Genomic DNA, 21,495 nt, shown 5'->3' on the forward strand with positions numbered 1-21,495 from the left:
TTGCCTTCTGTGTTTATAGTAGTTGATTTTATGATATATTACAATGGATGTGGCTGCTTAAAGACTGAGTTTTTTATTTTGGGAGCAGTTTTTCTTTTCTGGGGCTTACGTACCCACTCATTTAACAAATACTTGAGTCAGAGACTGTGTGGGTCCTGATCCCTTCAAGATCCCATTTTGTGGCAAGGATATTGTTCTGCGACTAACACCTGGCTGTGTCTGTTCTCTCAGGAGGGGTGACAGCACTCTGCTGGGACCCGGTCCAGCGTGTGCTATTCTCAGGCAGTTCCGATCACTCCGTCATCATGTGGGACATCGGCGGGAGAAAAGGGACAGCCATCGAGCTCCAAGGACACAAGTAAGGCTGTGGGCTGCTGTTCCCGTGGAGTCTTTCACAGCAGGCTCCTGACTAGGCGCTGCAAAGGCACCACCCCTGCTCAACTTTAGCTTACTTTCTTAAGACAAGGTCTCTCACTTGTGAACCTAGAACTCAGCTAGGCTGACTGGCCAGAGTCCTGGGGATCCTCCTGTCTCTGCTTCCACAGCACTAGGAAGCATACTTAGCTTTTTATGTGGGTGCTGGGACCTGAACTCAGGTCCTCATGTTTGTGTGGTAAATACTTTCTGGATTGATCCATCTCCCCATTCCCTGTAGATTGATTGTTGTAGAACCCATTGAATAGCTGTATTATCCTGAAAATTAAGGGAAGTCTTAACAGCTTTGATAACAGTTGTGGATAGTGTAAGTTTGACTGGTTTTAAATGTTTTGTTTTAGATTATAAAAGTAGAATTTACTAGATTGTAAGTTAGACATGGCTTAACAGAAGAGGAAAGACATCATTATATATCCAGAAAATAGAACATTAAAACATCAATGGGATTCTAGACAACACATCCCCAATTTGTGGTCATTTTGTTCTGAGTGAGCTGTAATTCTTGTTCTGCTGGATCCTGGTTTGGTGGTGCCTGTTCATGATGCCATCTGTCCCCAGAACAAAGTGAGTTTCCATAATCTAAGGGAATCCCGATTAGTCCACTGCACAGTTTAAACACTTTCTAATCAGTGTGATGACACTCAGCGGTTTGTGACAAGGGAGCTGCTGTTCTTCACAATGTCAGTGTTTTCAAACTGAAGCCATCCTGTTTGGAAGTCTGACTTGACCTTCAGACAAACAACAGAGTAATACAAAGAGTATCTGTAGCCTGTAAAGAGTTACAGAATTCACAGGGCCTCACAAGATAGCCTAGATTGCCTTGGAACTTGGTGTAGCCCATCCCAGCCACAAATTCATGGCAGTTCTCCTGCCTCAACCTCTCAGTGCTATTACCAGTATGAGGCACTATGCCTGGAACTATTTTGTTTTGCCTTTTGTGGTGCTAGATTTTAACGTAGAGCCTCACCCATACCAGTAGCATTCTGCTACTCATCTCAGCCCAGACCTTGGTTCTATAAATAGTAGTAACACCTGCAGTGCAGTTGTGTGTAGTAAAGTGTAATGCAGTTGTACATAGCATCGCATTTTAAGGTGAAGGACCAGATCATTATAGTTTTCCAGGACTGTTGTGTGATATTTTGATCGCATTCTGACAATAATGTTTGCTTTGAATCAGAGGGCAGAGCTAGCCACTAGCTGACCAAAATTAACCATAGAGGTTTTGGAGGAGTGAGGACAGACAGAGAGACAGGAAGTAGTAAGACAGGGCTTAGAGAGGATCTCAGGATTTTGGAGGGAGGAGCAGAAGAGATAAGATGTCACAGCTGGCTTCTTAGCCACTTCTGTGATCATTCAGGTTCTTATTCCGATATTTGACTGTCAATTTTTTAGTGATAAAGAATACAGTTAGGTAAACACATCACAGGACCTCTCTGGGAAATCTCTTGAGAGAGTTTAACATAAATCATCTAGAAGATTGTATATTTTTCTGAGTAGTGATTCAGTGTGGAAAGTCAGAATCAACCATGCTGCTGAGTCTGGGCCTTGCTGAGATAGGAACACTGGCTATCTAAGCAAGGCAGTAATAAATACCTTAACATAGATAATGAAAGGCACACCATTTTAGGGTGCAAGTGCCTTTTATCTCCCTCCCTTCGAAAGAAAGAAAGAAAGAAAGAAAGAAAGAAAGAAAGAAAGAAAGAGAAAGAAGGAAAGAAAGAAGGAAAGAAAGAAAGAAGAAAGAAAATCAAGGACATTAGTCAAATTAATACAAAGAATCAAACAGTTCTGAAGACAGACTGTCAACTTGGCAGTTCCACTGACTTGGAGGATCCTCTCACACTTGAGTCAAAGGCCGTAATCAGTACCTCAAAGAAGCATTTGCAGCTGAGGAACGTGGCCAACCCTGTAATGGACTTCCTGCAGAGACCATAAAACAGAGCTCACCACCTCCTTCCCAGTCCAGACCTTCCAAGGTTCCGCACCTGGGACCTTTGGACATTCTTCTCTCCAAAGTGTATAGTAGGGTTTTCTTGAGCTAGATGCTGAGTGGCCTTAATGAAGTAGGACGCTGAGAATACCTGTATTTGACCAAGTCTCTCAGTAGGAACAATGGTAAGAACATCAAACATTGAATTTTTCTCATCACATTTTTTTCTGTTTTGAAAAATTATTTTTCCACTTAATATGCATAAATGTTCAAGTGGAATCGATTCCTCGTTGCAAATGTCAAATGAATCTGTTTTATTATTCTCATTTTAATCTAAAAATACAATAAATACTTTATCAGTGCTTTAAACTAAGATTCTCTGGCTTCCTCAAGTAAGTTTTAAAAGTAAAGGGACAATGGACTTGGTCCTAGCGCCTCTCCCTCCCACGTGCTGAAGTTACAAGTCTGCATTGCCACAACTGACATGCACCAACAGTCTTAACCACACCCTTTAATTGTAATAATTACCAAAGTAGCTAGCTGATATTTCATGGAGAGAACCAGGAGGAAGGAAGGTAGAGACAACTGAGAACTGCCTTGTATAAGCATTTCAGAGACGAGCCAGCAAATGCACCGGTTTCCACTGTGACACATAAATTCCCTCAAGGGAGAATCAGCAAGATGTTATAGTCAGTTCAGTAATCATCTATTATTTGAGTGTCTGTAACTGACCCCAAGTACTTTCTCGTGGGCCTGAGAAGGCTAAGGCAACATTTAAACTCACTTTAGGTCTGGCCCTTGCATGTTGAAGAGTCTGCAGAGATGCCTGGCTCCTCGGAGCTCGGTGTCGAATCTGTGTTCTGACTCTGATGGCCTTTCTGCTGTGGAACCTCTCGTTTGCTCCCGAACTGGCTCAACCCTTGCTTTCTTCCACAGTGACAAAGTCCGAGCCCTCTCCTATGCACAGCACACAAGGCAGCTCATCTCGTGTGGCGGTGACGGTGGCATTGTTGTCTGGAACATGGATGTGGAAAGGCAGGAGGTAAGTGAGTGGCACCGCACTCGGAGAGGGCCGGAAGCTGTCTCTGCTGCCCTCCTGCTTGCTTCTGTAGTGATAAAACGCGGAATAAGACACATGATGTCTCAAGTCAGGGAATGCTGAGGAGTCAGAGCCCTTAGTTTAATAGTCCCCAAACATGATGCCTTGTCCTCTTCGGCACAGATTTAAATTTTACCATGACACTTTTAACATTAACTTTGCTTTTTAATCTATAAGCATTTTAACAATTTATATTTTTACTGACTATTCCCTTGACGAACATTTTGAAGTTAACCGTTTCCTACTGACCTAGGATTTTTCCGGGTAAACTTTCCCTTTGACAACCAGCAATCTTGTTATTTATTTCTTACAGGGTGTGAGAATTAAATTTAAAAAGCACGCTTTATAAAGACAAAATCTCCTCAGTTTTTTTCTATCCCCTCACCCCAGTCTCATTCCAAGGGAGGCACTGGTGTAACCCATAATGTAATGCCTTCAGATGCCAGTAATTAAATGCTTAGGAAGATTGCAGCTTCGCTTGTGGAATCATAAATCCACAGGAGTTCTATTAGTAACTCATTAAAATGATCCTTAGTGGTAGGAGGCCCGGAAATGTAGAACATTGCTTTTGGAAAGTCCATTTGGCCCCATCCGTGCACTGGCAGGGGATCCTTGAGGCTGGTGCTGGTCATGGGAAGCAGGTTCCCCTAGTGCTGGGGATTGTGTCCTGGCTTGCCTTGGGTTAGGGACAATCAGGCCTGACACAGGCCTGGCTTTTGTGTGGCCTTTCCTCTTAGTGGAAGGACAGCCCAAAGGAACATAACAGTGTTGTTTCCAAAGATGAAAGCCGGCGTTTGGGAGCCAGCTTTGAGCCATTTTGACATGCATATATATGAACATTCAGCTCTTGCTGATGGGTTTAAGATCTTGTTAATTAGAAGCCCTGATGAGCAGTGGGAATGATTCCATCCATCTTTTACAAATGCCATACTTCATACACGTCTGGGAATTGCTTCCTAGTTATGGCAGGGGCTGCGGGCTGCTAACAATAGTGAAGTTTGTTCTAACCTGGAGAGCTGACAGACTTAGAAAGTCCAGAGTACTAGTAAATGGTGTAAGTAATGAAATTACAGTCAGCACTGGGAAGACAGAATGTCAGTGCTGGGTATGGAAGGGACGTTAGGACTGGCTCAGGGGGCCTGCACTAGGAGAGTCATGGGCTTTACAGGCTAAGAAACACCAGGAGTAAGAGTGGGCTGGGTGTGAGAGGCAGCTGTGTGTGTCAGTGCTGATGGGAAGTTAGCAGCAGCCAGACATCAGAGACGGAAGACAGTGTGGGGCAGGCAAGGGGAACCTTGTCTGGATGCAGGTCAGCACGGCATCTCAGATGCTAAAATGTGTTTGTCTATACACCTGATGGGTTCAGTTGCTTACGTATTATTAGATATAGTACATACTCTTTTAGAAAAAGGTAGAAAATACCCATTAACAGCTAGAAAACAGATCTGTTAATCATGATACCTTCATCAAGAAATACCATATTTACAAAATCTGTGACTTAACACAGATTCCGTGTTGGCAAACCTCCGTCCTTCTGTTTTTCTCTACATTTACAGAAACTCTTTTGACAAAAAATGGAATCCTAATAAATGTATTGATTTCTTCTCTGAATGCCCTCATCAATAGGCACCCACATTGGTGCATTTTACACCCATATGTGTGTGAGTGTATGTGTGAAGGTGTGTGTGGAATGTGTGGTGAGAGTGTGTAGATGTTTGTTGTGTGTGTGTGTGTGTGTGTGGAATGTGTGGTGAGAGTGTGTAGATGTTTGTGTGTGTGTGTGTGTGTGGAATGTGTGTGAGAGTGTGTAGATGTTTGTTGTGTGTGTATGTGTGTGTGTGTGGAATGTGTGGTGAGAGTGTGTAGATGTTTGTGTGTGTGTGTGTGTGTGTGTGTGTGGAATGTGTGTGAGAGTGTGTAGATGTTTGTTGTAAGTGTGTGTGTGGAATGTGTGGTGAGAGTGTGTAGATGTTTGGTGTGTGTGTATAATGTATGTGATGTGTATGTGTGAGTATGGGGGTGGAGGGAGGTTAGTATATATGTATGTGCATGTGAGTGTGTATTTGTGAGATGCGTGTGTGTATATTGGAGTGAATTAGTGTCTGTGTGAAATGTATGGGTGTGTGTATCAAAATAGTGGTGTTTGCACAAACAGTGCTGTACTACAAGTCTAGTTCTGTCTCCACCCTCTGTCGCAGAACCATTTTGAGCTCTTCCCAACCTGCTGTAGCTCAGTGATAGAGTTCTTACTTAACATGCAATCCCCAATACGACACCCACACTTACACATGTTCTCAGCATGTATGCACATGGACGCGTGTAAGACAGCACACACATGCAAGATCTGCTAAAGAATGCCTTCAAGCAGAACATACTTTTAAACCTATCTGACAATTTATTAGACTAATTACGGTGCTGTGACATATGTGTAATTAGACATCATAGTGTGTCATTAGAGAACAGGACTTAAGTTCTCAGCGTGGTGGCCAGGAGCCTGCAGAGTGTGGCCCCGCCACTCCCCCCAGCTCCACCTCCCCTCTGGTCTGCCTCTGCCTCTTCTCCTCCCTTCCTGCTTCAGGTCTCAGCTCACGCGCCTTCTACAAAGACCCCCAGCCTGCGTCAGAGCCTGTGGTCTACCTCACCAACCCCTAGCCTGCCAGAGCTGCTGTTACCCTTCCACAACACTGCTTCCCTTAGACTTTCAAACCCTCAGACATCTTGATTGCTAATAGTATTTCCTGACATCTTCCCTAATGGATAACAGTCTCTATGACTTTAGGTTCTTTTTATCTCATCCTCGGGGCCTGGCAATTAGCAAAACTTCTGTAACTACTTTTGACTGAGGAATCCGCTGTTTCTGATAAAAATGTTGTGATTCTGGAAATCTAGCCAGTGCCCATGGTTCCTTTGTTAAACAACTGTCTCTCACTGTGGCTGCTCTTGTTTTATTTGGCAAGACCCCTGAGTGGTTGGACAGTGATTCCTGCCAGAAGTGTGACCAGCCTTTCTTCTGGAACTTCAAGCAAATGTGGGACAGTAAGAAAATTGGCCTAAGACAGGTGGGTGATGTGTGCTCTGCTAGAGTGTGGTTATCTGGGAGGGACTCTGCCGTACGGTCATAGAGTAGTAGCCCCCTGGGTAGGAGCTGTAGCTGACTAAGTGATTTTATACCTGTGACACCCAAGTGTCTGTGGCAGCCCCGCCCTCATAGATTGGGTTTCCTAGTGGCTTGTTCTGAGTGCCTGAGGGTACAGTTTTAAAACTCCGGGGGCATCTCTTGAGGCATACCTTAATATTAGAGGTGTCCCATTAGCTCGTGTTGGCTCCAAACCATGAAATTAGATGAGGATGTTTGCTTCTTAATTATTCATGTTCCCTCCTCCTGACTTGGTTTAGTTGTTTCGATCTGTTTATAACACAACATTTTCAAATTCTTCTTCTATGGTTTGGTCTTCCCCCATGGAAATCAAATGTTAGGTTCCCTGGGTTGGGCACTGCTGGAGTCTAAGACACTGGGCTGGATCAGAAGTCATCAGATTTGTAATCTCTCAGTTCAGTCAGCTTTAAGATCTGGCTGCTGGGTGCTCACAGCAGTGGTAGGCAAAGAATGTGGAGAACAGGAAACAGAAGAGAGGAGGCACGCTGCCCAGAAGTCCTCACTCTGAACTGAGACCAAAATTAAAAGGTGTAGAAACCCGGGGTGCCCTTGGTGGGTTTCAGGACACTGTTGTATTGTGGTATGCTGTGGTGTGTGTGTGTGTGTGTGTGTGTGTGTGTGTATGTGTGTGTGTGTACTTACGTGCGCAGTATGTAGTGTGGTATGGTGTGCTATCATGTATATCATGTATTCAGTAAGTTACTGAGGGATAACTGGTCTTTTAATCCTTTAAGCACTTTATAGTACAGTCAAATCATGTTACATATTCTGGTTTTCCTTCATCAGCCATAAATTAAGCTGTTCTTCCTAAGACACAAATAAGTCCCAGTCTGACTTTAAATACTCAGTTACTTGGCATCAGCCTCTCCCTGGTGCTGGGATTGTAAGACTGTGCTACCATGGACAGCTCTGGGACACTAGCCTGGTGTCCGCCCGAGAGCAGTGGGTGTGTGAGTGTTCCAGGCCAGACCACGGCAGCCTGTTTCCCTTTCCCCCAGCACCACTGCCGGAAATGCGGGAAGGCCGTGTGCGGCAAGTGCAGCTCCAAGCGCTCTTCCATCCCACTCATGGGCTTTGAGTTTGAAGTCCGGGTCTGCGACAGCTGCCATGAAGCCATCACAGACGAAGAGTAAGTCCCACGCCCTGCCCCTTCCTGGTTATGGACAAAGCCCAGCCTGAGAGCCCCGCTCCAGAGCTAGTCTACGCCTCGTTCGCTGGGGGTGTAGTCCAGACCAGAACATGCAGTAAAGGCCCTGTGCGACCAAGAGGTTTCTGTGACCATGAGAGAGACAGGTGAAGGGGGACAAACTCAAAGAACTCCCCACTGGGCTCTCAGAAATCTCGGGGCATGTGTCTGTAGCAGATGCTCTCCAGTAAAGCTGTCTGCTCGCCCACCGAGACTCTCCCAGGGGAGCTAAGACCAGGGCTTGCATAGGTGCCCAGGCAGGCGTCTTCGCAGATGCTGGATCAGTCAAAGGCTCCAGCAGTTGTTGGGTTCTGGGAAGAGCTAAGCCTATTTTTCCAGGATGGAACTAGTTCCAGGTGCCTACTACTCAGCTGGTGCATTCTGCCTGGTACCCTGAGATCTTAGCTGGTCTGGAAGGAGCACCTCTGAGAATTCAAAACTACCCTAGACACTAAGAGAATGCACAGAACCAAGTTTGCCCCCAAGTGAGTGCAGGATAACCAGCCTCCAGCCTCCCAGCCTTTGTGGTACAGCCAGATCACATCACCCTATCAAATACACATGGAGACGTCCTTGCCGAAATGGTTGTTCGTGAGCACTAATTATTTGCTCACTCAAGCACATGATGAGATTTACGAGAGTTCTAGTTAGTGAAGAAGACTGCAGGACGCCGTAGAGATGGTCAAGTTCATCTTTCATTCTATCAAGACAGATCTGAGTCTAAGGAATTTTAAGTTAAGCAGAACTCATTTACAGTGATGATTTTACTACTGAAAGTCTTTCCAGTAGATTCAACCATAGCCAAGAGACAGTCATCTTCTGGGCACTCAGATGAGGGGGTCTGCGTGGCCTGCCCAGCTCCACCTCTGACTCTTTTGCCTTGTCTCTGGCAAGCACTCCAGACCTGCCTGTAGAGTGCCGAGGCAGCCAATGGCCTTCTCACTAAAATCAGCAGCAAAACCATAGGGCCAGGAACACAGAGCAAGCAATGATGTGCGTATGTTAAAATATGGTGCTTGGTCATGTACACAAACACACACATTCATACATAGGTTTCACTTAGTGAAGCTTTAGAATTCCATTTTTAAAACTTTTATTTGCTTTGACAACGGTGGGAAAAGGAAGAAAATATAGATGGTCTTCAGTTAGATAGACAGTGGTGTCTTGGGCATATTAACAATAAATAAAAATACTTTAAAATAAGTAGGCCAAGCTAGAGCATATCCCTTCCTCCTAAGCACAGGCTTGCCAGAGGCACTGTGGTCTTTGAAAGACTTCTCCAAAGCACAAGTAGAGATTTTCCTGGATTCTATCACAGCAGAACGCTTTCCCGAAGGACTTTGGGAGCTTTCATCTTTTCTCTTCTGGAGACCAGAAGAATCATTTACTTTATCCTTGTAAAGTCATGTAACAGGGCCAATGAGACGGTTCGGTGAACAGCGGTGGTAAATAGAGCCGCTCATGCCTAGGCCTGACCACTTGAGTTCAGTCTCTGGATCCTGACAGGAGAGAGCGACTCCAGAGAGTTGTCCTCTGAGCTCTACTGTGCGCTTCCACACACACACTAAATGAGTAATAAAATCGAGTAGCAGATCACCAAGGAGAGAAAAGGAGCGTTTCTAACAGTGAAGCAGTGTTAGCCATTAGGCTACGTCATCCCGGATCCCTGTCAGTCATGTGCCTACCTTTTACTCTGGTCTTGCCCCTTCCAGACGCGCACCCACAGCCACCTTCCATGACAGCAAGCACAACATTGTGCATGTGCATTTTGACGCCACCAGGGGATGGCTGCTGACTGCTGGGACTGACAAAGTGATTAAGGTAAGGTGCCATCTTGTTAAGCTTCCTGTTGTGGGCTCTGTATACAGACTGGAGGATCTGCGGGACTGCCCGAGAGGTTACCCATGAGTGTTGTCGAGGGCACACGGCTCTCATCGCTCTGGTTTGCGGGGTAATCTGTTTAGGATACGGTCTTTAAAAACCAGTAATACTAGGAACCTATGGAGATGTTCAGTTGTTAAGTGCCTGCAAGGACCTGAGCATTGAAATATGGGCATGACGACAAATGCTTTTAGTCATAGAGCTGGGGAGGTGGGGTTAGGTGTACCCCAGAGGATGCAAGCAGCGTAGCTTAGGCAACGAGCCATGGGTCTCAGTGCGCAAGGCTGTCTCAGAAGACAAGCTGGATGGCTCCTGAGGAGCGGTGATGGAGGCTGTCCTGTGACTTTCACACACATAAGCACACACCAGACAGGAAGTTGCCTGTGAGAAGTCACAGGAGTAACATGAACAACAGTACCTAGGATCCACAGAGGGAGGGGCTGCTGGAGAAGCTCTCTGAAGCAGGTGGCTTGAAATGAGTGGGGCTTGGAAGGCAGGGCTGAATCAGTCACCAAGTCACACAGGAGCTTTTCCTGCTGAGATGAATACTCCAGGCATGTTTATCCAAGCCTCTGAAGCCACGTGGGTTCACGGCTACAGCAGAGGCCCCGGACAGAGGGGCCGACTCTGGCATCCTGTCCTGTTTTGGGGGCAGAAACAGGACAAAGTTGTTAGAAATGACATCAAGAAAGGTTCAGCCAAACCCTGAGGCCTGGACCCTTCCTTTTTGATGTCTTAGAGAATTGTTTGGAAGGTTGTCTGGGGGATCTGTGGAAAAGCATGTCCAGGGTATGTTGGCCCCTCTCCCCTTCGGTGGATCTGGTGTGCCTTTCTGCTCCTTAGCTGGAACATGTAGCTGCCCTTATGTAGAAGTGAGGCTAGTGTTAAATATGTTGGCTTGATAGCTGGGAAAGAAAGCAAAGCCCCACTTTGAACTGAGGCCAGTCTAAGTATTGCTCATGCTCAGTACAGTTTCAGCTTCACTCATCCTTGGCATTTTGTTTGCTTTTTTGCAGTTGTGGGATATGACCCCAGTAGTGTCATGATATCTCGCCCAAGGACTAGAAGATGGTTTTCACTAAAGAAACACTTGTTTGAGCCTGAAATCATCACGGGAGAAGCACAGAATGCATATGAGCAGGAAGAGAGATCGAAGGCTCCGAGTGAATCTGTGTTCTCCCTGGACTGTGGGGTGAACTAGTGGAAGACTGCTCTCGGGACTCTTCAGCTGTCCTCACCTGTAAAAGAAGATATTTTTTTATCAAATGGTTTATTCAGCCTGGCTGTGCTGCGTTGTGTTGAGTGCATTGGAAAATCTGTGTGGGGTGTTAAAGCTTCCGTGTTCTAGCCTTCCATTAAACTCATTGCTTTCTGTGTCGGGGGGTGGGGGGAGAAGAGAGAGAGAAATATCTGTGGAAGGTGTTATGTCGTATAAAACAGTGTCCACATTTTCTTCACCTCAGCATTACCAGACGGAGCCTTTCTCTTCCCTTGGGTCTTCCTCTGGCTGCAATCGCCTCTCGCCAGGGTGTGTGATTACAGTTTGTTCCGGTGTTCTGCTTTCTTGGCCAGATAAGAGTTGGAAAACCGTGCGTGTCCACAGCTGGCCTCTTGAGTCACCTGTGGGGAGCAATTGTGCTGTCGGCAGTGCCTGTGACTCCGCTTCCGCGGTTTCTTTCGTCCACACCAGGAAATGCTTTCAAAAACCGCTGTCCCCACCATCAGCCCGGACAGCGGTCACGTGACTCAGCCTCACCCAGCAGTGCCTGTGTCTTTCCGAATTCAGTGAGGGCTGCTTGAGCCTTTTGCATTTTGGACTTTGGGAATTTTGGTTTTTTTGATTTTGTTTTTATAGCTTTCCTTTACTCATAATATGAAAGATAAGCAAAAATATCCAAGCTCCAGAAGTGTCTTGAAGGTTCGTCTTTCTACGTGGTGTTGTCTCTAAACGTGAACATTTATAGCGTACAGATTAGCGCCCCTATCTCTTCAGCCGTTCATATTTAGCTCCCTTTTAAAACCAGGTACTTAAGCATCTTTATGGGAATGTACACTCTTCTGTGAAGCCAGCTGTGATCTAAACAGAAGTACAGAGGCACAGAGAAACGAGCGGGGTTCTCCTAGGAAAATCAGTCCAGCTTGATAAGGTGCAGTCCAAAGGACTCACTTTGGAATATCAAGGTACATTAAAAGTAGTAGCAAGCCTGTGCCTGGAAAAAGGCCTGTCCAGTCACCTCTCACATGCTCCCCCATCAGGAATATCAGTGGGGCTGCCAAGTCAGAGTCTCGTGGGTAAACAGGCTGATTGCTTGCCCTGCCTTTCCATGTCACAACTCCGCTGTGTCTTCTTCACTCCTGACTTGACAGGTATTTCCTGGCAGGAAGTACGGAAATGAAATTACAGCCCTCCCCTTTTATTTTGGTTCTGTTCCTAGAAAAGCCGTTTCCCTCCTGTCATCGTTGCTTCTCTTTCTGGAGGAAGCTGCAGTAGCCATAATCTAACAGCCCAGAGTGCTTCCTAGGACACAGCGTCCTGGAGTCCCTTCTGCTGCCTGGCACTGGGAAGCAGGGCTGGTGTACTCCTCCCACAGCCACGCCCCTGGCAACTGTGATGTGAGAGCAGAACTCTGCACACACTCCAGGAAGTCGTCACCACTGTGGTTTAATGGCCCATTCCATGAAATGCCACCTAGGTGTGTTCTCTGTGTGACCGCTCCATTACAGAGCATTGAAGAGGGACTCAGAGCTAAAATACTCAAATATCTATGATATGGTTGATGCTAGAATCTCCGGCCTCTCCGCAAGTTGTAGAGAACTGTCTGTTGGAAATCAGTCATGGAAGTCTCTGAACGGAAGCATGACCTCATGTGGGGAAGGAAATACAGTATTAGGAAAGCGGAAGCTCAGGCACCCAGCAAGCCTGTGTGGATTTCCCCTCATGTATGGATGAATTCAGACTCCCAGGAAACGAATTGTCTTCATTAGAACCCTTTATACTCTTGGATGGCCCTACATACCTCTCTAGTCACCTCCCAGCTACAGCGCATCCTGAAGAGTCCCCAGAGGTTGAAGCTCCACAGTGATGAAAATCATGGTTGTCGCCACAGATAACCAGGGTCTCCACGGCTCTGCCCTTTCCTGTTACCCATGTGACTACCGAATCCATTGAAAGGAGTGCATCAGAACAGCTACATGTGCACAGAGCAGTGCAGTGCGGGATGCTTGTGTCTGCCTGGTGTTCTTGACGCACAGAGAAGTGTGCGCTGGCTCTGATAGGTTTCCAAGCATTCTCTGAAAAAGAAGACTTTGTCTATCAGACATGAACACTGGCACGGTGCTTGGCTTGTGTCTCCTCTGAGCAAAAGAATCACAAGTCTGTCTCTCCCTTAGCAAAAAATGATTTTAGAAATAAGTTCTTGGTCCAGCACTTGGGAGGCAGAGGCAGGCGGATCTCTGTGAGTTCGAGACCAGCCTGGTCTACAAGAGCTAGTTCCAGGACAGGCTCCAAAGCTACACAGAGAAACCCTGTCTCGAAAAAACAAAAAAAAAAAGAAATAAGTACTTGGAATTTTGTGTCCTTTTATAAAAGGTCAGTCAACATAATGTGTTTCTCATTTAATTGTTTGAATTATTCATGAAATTTCAACATTGGAAGGGAATCATAAGATCTTGAACGTCCTAGGTTAGGCACACCGGGCTGTTAGATAGAGCCACGGTAAAACGAAGAGAATCTCAAAAAACACTCAAGAAACTGGCATTTGCTATTACCAATGGCAGCCCGAGTAGACAGAAGTACCCCTTGCGTGGGGCAGGAAGTCTCTGGAATCAGGTTGGATACTGTTTTGAGAAAATTTGACATAACTTTGGGTGTCTGCCTGTGGTTCCGAGTGGAGCCTGTTTACCCAAAGGCAGATAACCCCTGGATGTCATACCCCACCAACCACCCTGGGGACAAAGTTGAATCTCACAGTCAGGGCTCTGGAGTTCCCACCGCCCTGCTGTCTAAGGGCTACTCCACCGAGTCTGGGCTTCCGACGTCCGTCCTTGGGAGACGCCACCTCAGCATCTCAGAATCATGTTTCTAAAGTGTACTGTGGTTTTGTTTAACATCAATCCTTAGAAAGCTTGAATTTCAACTTCAAAGCAAAAAAATAGCTTGGAGCCGGGCGGTGGTGGCGCACGCCTTTAATCCCAGCACTTGGGAGGCAGAGGCAGGTGGATCTCTGTGAGTTCGAGACCAGCCTGGTCTACAGAGCTAGTTCCAGGACAGGCTCCAAAGCCACAGAGAAACCCTGTCTCGAAAAACAAAAAAAAAAAAATAGCTTGGAATTATGTGTCACAGTTGGTTCACAGAAATATTCATTAATGGGGCCTTTGGTTTTGTTTTTTCCTAATATTTAAATATATATATATTTGTATATATGTGAGTTTATTCACTAAGATTTATATTTTAAAGTAAAAGATAAACATTTTTCCAAAGTGCTCTTATTTTTCTTTCCTTTAAAATAACGTTAGGGTTCATTTTTGCTGGTGTAAAGGTAGATAGATACTCAGCACCTCCCTGAAGTGACACTTAAGTTAATGGTTTGTCACCTTTTCAAGCTGTAAGCCCTACCAGGGAATGTCTGTGTGTTCTGTAAACTGTAGCTCAGCTCGACAGCCAAGAACTACCCACTAATCTTCAGGGGATTGGGTCTGCATTTTCACGTTGGATTCCCACCAAGAAGCCTCAGGGCTACCACGGGCAGCAGTGTGTGTTGCTGGCATGAGGTCCTCCCTTGGACTTCCCACGCCAGAGCCTGTTATCAAAAGACTTGAAAAGGAGATCAGATCTCTGAGTGAGGCATGAATTCCACCGGAGTGCTTCTAGACTTGTGACTCTGACTCTATGAACGTTGCTTATTCCGAGACAAACCTAGTTGTCAGCTGCCAGCCGCAGAGCCCACCTCACTCAGGCATCTAAAAACTTTCTGGTCTGTTCCATCTAGGACCTAGTAGGTGTGGTTTTAGATAAAGATGGTAAACATATTTGTTAGTACTATCTCGTTTAAGATACCTAAAGTGTTTACCTTTAGGGGCTGAGGGAATCTGACTGAGGAGACAAAGTGTTTAGGAAATTCAGATTGGTTCAAAAGGTAGGTTTCAATTCTGATTTAAATATTTCTATTTTCTCTTGGTTCTTTGAGGTGTATGAGAGGGTGATTTTTATTTTTAAAGGGAAAGCAGCTTGATGTATACATCTCATTGTTTCGATGGATATGGAGCCTTTCATTCATAGCATATGCCTGTGTGAAGTCTGGACCAAACACGGCACCATTGCCCTTGTTCTGTGTGTGCTTGCAATTCATGCCATTTGCCTTGCATTGTAAGTGGCTTTTTCAAGGTATTGTAGTTCTGGGGAGGGAAACAATCTTACATGGCAAGCGTAAAAATTGTTACTACCTGGACAGCAGGGAAGCTACTAACCTCCCCCACCATCCTGCCTGCCCATGCTGTATCTTAACCAGGGACTTGGGCTCTTATAGCCCTTTGCACAGCTACCACCTGGGGCCTACATCTAAGTTTGTTACTTTATGGCTATCTTTTCCCAGAAAACTCGGGAACTAGGAGATTAGGCAAGGACTCAGCTAAACATGCTGTAAAGCCCAAGCCTAGAAGCTGGAACAGGCATCTCCATGGTGGCTCTAGCCAAACCCCTCTGGCTCTGTGCTCTGTGCCACGGGATCCCACCAGCCAGACCCACCGCTCTTGAGCCTGACCTCCTGATGTGATGAGGTAGTACCGAGTGAGAATACTCTGTGACATTAAGATGACTGTACCCATGCAAATGTTGCTCGACACTGTGAATGTTTCTCTCTCCTTGTTCTCCCCTGTACTGTCCTCCAGCCTCTCATGTATGTGTAGCCTCTGCCAGTGTACGGCTCTCAGAGCAGTAGCCTCTGTGGCTCAGAATAAATGTCCAAACATCTGACTTCTGCCTTGGTCCCATCATTGTCAAATGTAGCTACATAAACCCAACAACTCTTATTGTTTCCACCCTGGTGGGTTCTGACCCGTCAAGGCGGGGTGGGAAAGTTTTCACTTCACTCTCCACCTGGCTGTGTCGACTTCAAGAAGAGTCGCCATCATAGGTAAGTCATTGTTGGCCACCTGAGCTCAGCACATGGCTGCAGCCATGTGTTTCTTTTTAACATAGGGTACATTTCCTGTACACAGGGTAATTTCCAAGTAAAGATCAAGAACTTGAGCGTGAACAGTCAGGAGCCTCAGTGAAAAGCCTTTAGGTCCACCTTATGGAGAAGAAAATAGGTACTAAGAAGTAGGGGACCCCTGTGAGGAAGAGCTAGGGAGGGGCGTGGCAGGGTGGCCTTACCCACTCAAAAGCCCGTCTCCCTGTCCTTCCTCCCAGTACCACCCATGCGCAGCACAGCAGGCAGCACAGGCTTCCTCTCACAGAAAGGAATGAGGCAGTAGACAGATGTTTCCAGCTGTGCCCTCCTGCTAGTCTGGCTTATGCCCTCCTAGCAAGTTCGTGCTGAGAGCTCCCTCTTTCGGTGTTCCCTGCAGCTGAGCCACATGGGTATGGCTCCAACTGCGTGGAGAAACAGCCGAGTTTCTTCCACTGTGGGGATGGGGCCCATTCAGTTTACCTTCATCACCAAGAACTTAGGCCAGCAGATTCGAAACTCACCGACTGGTTTTGTTCCAACTTTGAAGTTATAAGAGCAATTGAAATATAGAGTTTTTGTTGTTGTTTTTATTTTTGTTTGTTGTTTAAAGTGTATAAATCAAAGGCCAGGTGGTTCTTGAAGCTTTACAATCAGGCCTTGTTTAAATTGCCACTGAGAGCGTGTGCTGTCTTCCAGAGACATGCGCAGCCAAGCAGTATGCAGCCTTCTGCCTGGGTACAGAAGCAGCTGTCCAGCGGATAGTCTGTGGGCTCCGGAATCCCCTCAAGCTGACAGTGTCCTAGCTTATAAAATCAAATAAAAGAGGAACCTGCAAGGGCCTGGTGCTTTGGCGTCCTTGGGGAAGGAGCCTCATTTTAGGCCTCTCGTCTACACCCGTGGCGTTTTCCTGTTGCTCTTGGCCCTGCACTGGGTGTGGCCTGGTCTATCTCAGTCCCACGTTGTCAGGTTTTCAGTGAACTCCTTTTGTACTGGCCAGATAGCAGCCAGGGCTGGGTGGTATGGGAGGGACATTTGGAGATAGTGCCATTGTCCTGGTACCCAGAGGGCACCAAAGAAAAGGGACTGGCTTGTGCACAAGGCCGCGTTCTCTTCAGACCCAGTTCCAACCTGCCAGACCAGTGAGTACTTCCAAAGAGGAGCAAGGTCGGCCGCTGCCCTTGAGTTGCTGTTGTGGCCAGTTGTGGCCAGTTGCTGCTCTCACGGGACTTGGTCAGCTTCCCAGACGTCCACCACCTAGGTAGGAACCAGGAGCAGCTCACGTGCTCAGAGAACTCAGCAAGTTCATCAAGATAAACGAGAAAGGGATCAAGATGAAGGCTCAGTCACATCCAAAAGCTCAGCCAGAACTGCTGAAGGAATCACCTTCCTAGGGATTCTAGGCTCAGTCAAGCAGAGAAGAAAGTCTCATCCCCAGGTGACCTGGCCAGGTGGGCACCATTAAGGCCAAGTTGCTGTCCCAGCCCTTCATCGCCTGCTTCATTACCAAGAAGGAAGGCACTGTGAAGAAAGCAACCACTGAGCAATGAGGCTCCTGCAGATGGGTCGAGGGAGTGTCTGTCTCTTAGCCTGGCAGGGAAGGCTGAGGTCTCACCTGGGAGGAGGAGGGGAGCTCAACAGTGTGTGTCTGCAAAGGAAGGGATTTTTTTCTAGTGGTTTGACTTCTTAATGCCAAAAAAATCAAACAAACAAACAAATGAAGTGGGGCCTTAAAGCATTCTCTAAAAATAGCACATCTGTAAGCTGTTCAGAATTGACTCCAGGAAGCCTCTCTGAAGGCCCTGAGCGTGGCTGGGTTGAAGATGGTGCATGTCAGAGCTGGGAACATGATGGGTCCCTGTGTCCCCCAGGTTTCTGGGCACCTGTACCTGGATCACCCCTCTTTCTGCAGCTGCTAGTGACGTGCCCACGCTCCCCAAGTAACTCCAAAAAACGCATTGGCTTCCCACCCTCAGCCCCTCCATTAGCCATCTCTCCTTGATATCCTAGCCACTCTCAGATTCTGGCCTTGGGCTTCATCAACTGTTGGGTTTACTTCTGTTTAGGAAAGAGCTCCCTCATCTCCCCTGCATCTCTTCTGCATACCTGGCCCATATCTATAGGCAACACTCACCTGCTCTCTGCCCTGCCTGTCCCTGTCCCACCGGTAACCTTAGCACCCTGTTTGTATGAGGGACCCAGCAACACTCACTGCCAGCTCTCTGTGTTCCCATTAGACCCCAGAGCAGCATCTCCAAGGGAAGCGTGTTGGGGAACAAAGCAGACCCCTCAAGAAGCCAAGGGCAGAAGAGAAGCCAGGGGTAGCCAGGCCCCACAGAGGTCTCAGGGTTTTAGATAAAGTACATCTAATCCAAGGTGGGCCCTCACTTTTTAAATTACAAATAAAAGAAAAACATTTGTTTGTTACGGAAACTTGAACTGTATTGGGTTTTAAAAAAGGAATCTGAAGGCGGGTGGTGGCGGCGCACGCCTTTAATCCCACCACTCGGGAGGCAGAGGCAGGCAGATCTCTGGGAGTTCGAGGCCAGCCTGGTCTACAAGAGCTAGTTCCGGGACGGGCACCAAAGCAGAGAAACCCTGTCTCAAAAAACCGGAAAAAAAAAAAAGGAATCGGAAACTTCCTACTGGACTCCTGAGACCACAGGTGATCACTATTGGGGTCCACTCAGCCTTCTAGGGCCCCTGGCCAGGCAGGTACCAGCACTGGTCTGTGCCTCCTCTCTCACGTGAGGCCAACACATGGCCACATGCACAGTAACTCAGACATCAGATCCCAGCAGTGGCCTTCATAGATACAGAATATGTAGATACGAGTTAATGTTGGCATGTTCAGTTTAAGAAGCTGGGGTCCCGGACAGGAGAGACAGCATTTATTTCCCCAAAGAAAGAAGAATTGAGAAACTCAGAGTCTCAACCCCACCCGGTAGCTTCAGTGTCATGTGACTTTCCTAGAAAACCTCCTTCTGTTCACCCCACATAAAGGGTAACTCACACTAGAGAAACGAGCCCATCCAAGCCCAGTGAACCCGTGAGTTAGGAGCATTACATGTAGGAGCCTGAGAACTTACTAGTAGCTATACCACAGAGGTGCTCCTGCACCCCGTAATTGTTGACTGATCATGGATGCTGGGGGAAGCTCAGAACCCCTTCTTCCCCAGGAGGCGACGTTAATGGAGCCAATCATATGAGAGCCTCATGTAATTACTCACACCTGTTCTGATTTCCTTCCCTGCCGTTTCATGCCCAGAGGACAGAGCTCACACACAGTTTCCCTGAGAGCCAAGAATGTCCTTTCTGTGCACATGACAGAACACTGTCACTGTCCTAGTCTGGCAAACCCCTAAGCTGGTTGTGGAGCCATTTTCTCCCAGTTGACACCCTGAAAGGAGGAGAAAGGGGAGTCCCCAGAGTCACAAGACCTGGCCCCAAGGTCAGAAAGGCAGCAGGACCTGCTGGGGAGAAGACTCCTGCCAGGCCAGCTGCTAACAAGGCTTGCAGGGAGCTCCAGGGGCAGGTTCTGGGTCTTCACCCAGGCTAGGCTGGGCTTTTGGGTCGTGCGGTTGTTTGAGTCTCCCATGCCCCCATGAATAATTCCAATAGACTCGTTTCTTTGGGCTGTGGTGCACAGATGTCCCTCGCCAGGAAAAGTCACACTACCAGGTCTCTGGGATGCAGCCAGCAGCAATGTATATGCCTTTTCCTAGAGGAATGTGGTTGGAGCAGAAAGGAGATCCTAGGACCTGGGTGTTCTGTTTAGAATCCGATACCTGGCTGGGCCTGGCGACTCTCACCTATAACCCCAGCACTCAGGGAAGTCTACAGTAGAGGACTCATTGATCTGTGGCCAACCTGGTTATCTATTGACGCCCACCTCAAAAAGTAACATGACCTCAGATGTCTTTACTTATTGGTATGGTACAGACAGCTTTGTTTTGCCCTGCACATTTATCATGACAAGGAGAGTGGAGAATGGATTTCCTCTGTGCTGGAGCTCCGTGGTTAGTAATCCATCTCCATTTACCAATGCTGTAGTGAGCAGCTTCATTTCCCATGGCGCCATCCCTTGGCGTTAAATCTGCCAACACAGGTTGACTGGCGACACTCACACCTGGAGTGTGTTTGAGAGCCAGGATCTCCAGAGCTGTGGCAATAGCCTCTGGGCGGGCATGGCCTCTTGTGCCTCAATGTGGTGGCAAACAGTACCCAGATATCTGGTATATTCACGTGCCCACTGAGGGCTTGCGTTTCCCACTTTGCAGAGGTGCAGAGCGTCCCCTCCTCTTCCAGGTCATCCCAAATCTCATTTCCTCTGTGCTCCTGTAATTTCCCAAATCCTAGGTGCTGTTGAGATGACTTAGACCTGCCCCCCATTATCTCAGGTCATATGCAGTCCCTTCTACCCTGAAAATAACCATGCTCTCCAGGACACAGAGACATCCATGTGCCTACTCTTAGCCGTGCACAAGGCAGACTTGAGAGCAAAGCTATGCATGGAGAAGGTTCTGCCTTCAGTGTCCAGGCCCCTACTCCATGGGGAGGAACACAGCTCATCAGTCCGGGTCATGCTGGCTTTAGGTCAGGGAGATTCAAGCCTGTGGGGCTGTGTAGATATTTATAAGTGAAGCATAGTGGCTCAGCCATGAAAGTGACAACGTCACTGAAGTGTCACCCAGCTAGCGGTACTGAAGAGAAGTGTCTGGCCAGGTTCACTAGGGACCGTAGCTTAAGGAGAGAGAGAAGGCTCCCTGAGGTACAGGGCCAGCCAGGGCTGTAAGCAAGTGTGTGAGACTAGCCCCCGGCACAGCCTGGCAAGGATTCTCGAACATGTTTCCCCATGATTCCACATCTTCCTGATATCTCCTCGAGCCGTTTATGGACTGTTCCATCTGTGTGGGGACAAATTAAGGACCTTGCTTAATTATGGCTTCACTTGGAAACATGGAAGAAATTTGTTTCTGTGTTGCTCCTCCTCTTTGTAGGAGACTAGACACAGAGGAGAGTCTGCCAGGTGAGGCTTCCGTGGCTCCCCGGACAAGGGAACAAGTGACCATGTCACCGTTATAGAACATTTTGAGAGGAGCCCCCACAGACCCCTGGGACATAGTTGACCTTGGAAGTCACTGAACAAAATATTGTTCCTTTAAATCCCTCTGTCTACATTAAAGCAAGTTACAAAGGTCTGAGACAATAATGTGAAAAATAAGATGTAGATATTATATTTAAGTAATATATGTTAAAACTTCTGAGACTGAAGTCCAGTAATACCAAACCTCTACATAAGTATCTACATTTGGTAATGATTACAAAGACTGGCTTAAAGAATCAAAGCATATATCCAATCAAGGGTTGTCTAAAAATGTTCAGCTTTGGCAGACAGAGGGTCCCCCTAGTTCTTTCTCACTGCCGCTCTCAGCCCATCTAGCCCACCTATATTTGTGACACCCCCTGACTGACCGGCAGAACCACTCTCCACAAGGGACTCCAGTGGCCACACCAGGCTGGGACTCAGGGCGGCAACCTTTATTACTCTTCCTGTCCTCCGTTCTCATCTCTCCACACATTCTCTCAGTCCTGCTACAGCCTGCCCACAGAAGCCCATGTGTCCAGCTCTCCTCCTTC

General features: G+C 47.2%; 1 protein-coding gene across 1 annotated transcript in view; it reads left to right on the forward strand.

The window, feature by feature from the left end:
• Positions 1 to 13,246, forward strand: part of Wdfy2 (WD repeat and FYVE domain containing 2) — a 136,198-nt gene extending 122,952 nt beyond the window's left edge. The window contains exons 7-12 of the mRNA XM_075948972.1: positions 232 to 358; positions 3,302 to 3,407; positions 6,422 to 6,523; positions 7,620 to 7,750; positions 9,520 to 9,628; positions 10,705 to 13,246. Of these exons, the coding sequence (XP_075805087.1) occupies positions 232 to 358; positions 3,302 to 3,407; positions 6,422 to 6,523; positions 7,620 to 7,750; positions 9,520 to 9,628; positions 10,705 to 10,734 (605 nt within the window). The 3' untranslated portion in view covers positions 10,735 to 13,246. The remainder of the gene's footprint in view (positions 1 to 231; positions 359 to 3,301; positions 3,408 to 6,421; positions 6,524 to 7,619; positions 7,751 to 9,519; positions 9,629 to 10,704) is intronic.
• Positions 13,247 to 21,495: the final 8,249 nt, after the last annotated feature.

This window comes from Microtus pennsylvanicus, chromosome 15 (assembly GCF_037038515.1).
Source record: "Microtus pennsylvanicus isolate mMicPen1 chromosome 15, mMicPen1.hap1, whole genome shotgun sequence".
Taxonomy (NCBI): domain Eukaryota; kingdom Metazoa; phylum Chordata; class Mammalia; order Rodentia; family Cricetidae; genus Microtus; species Microtus pennsylvanicus.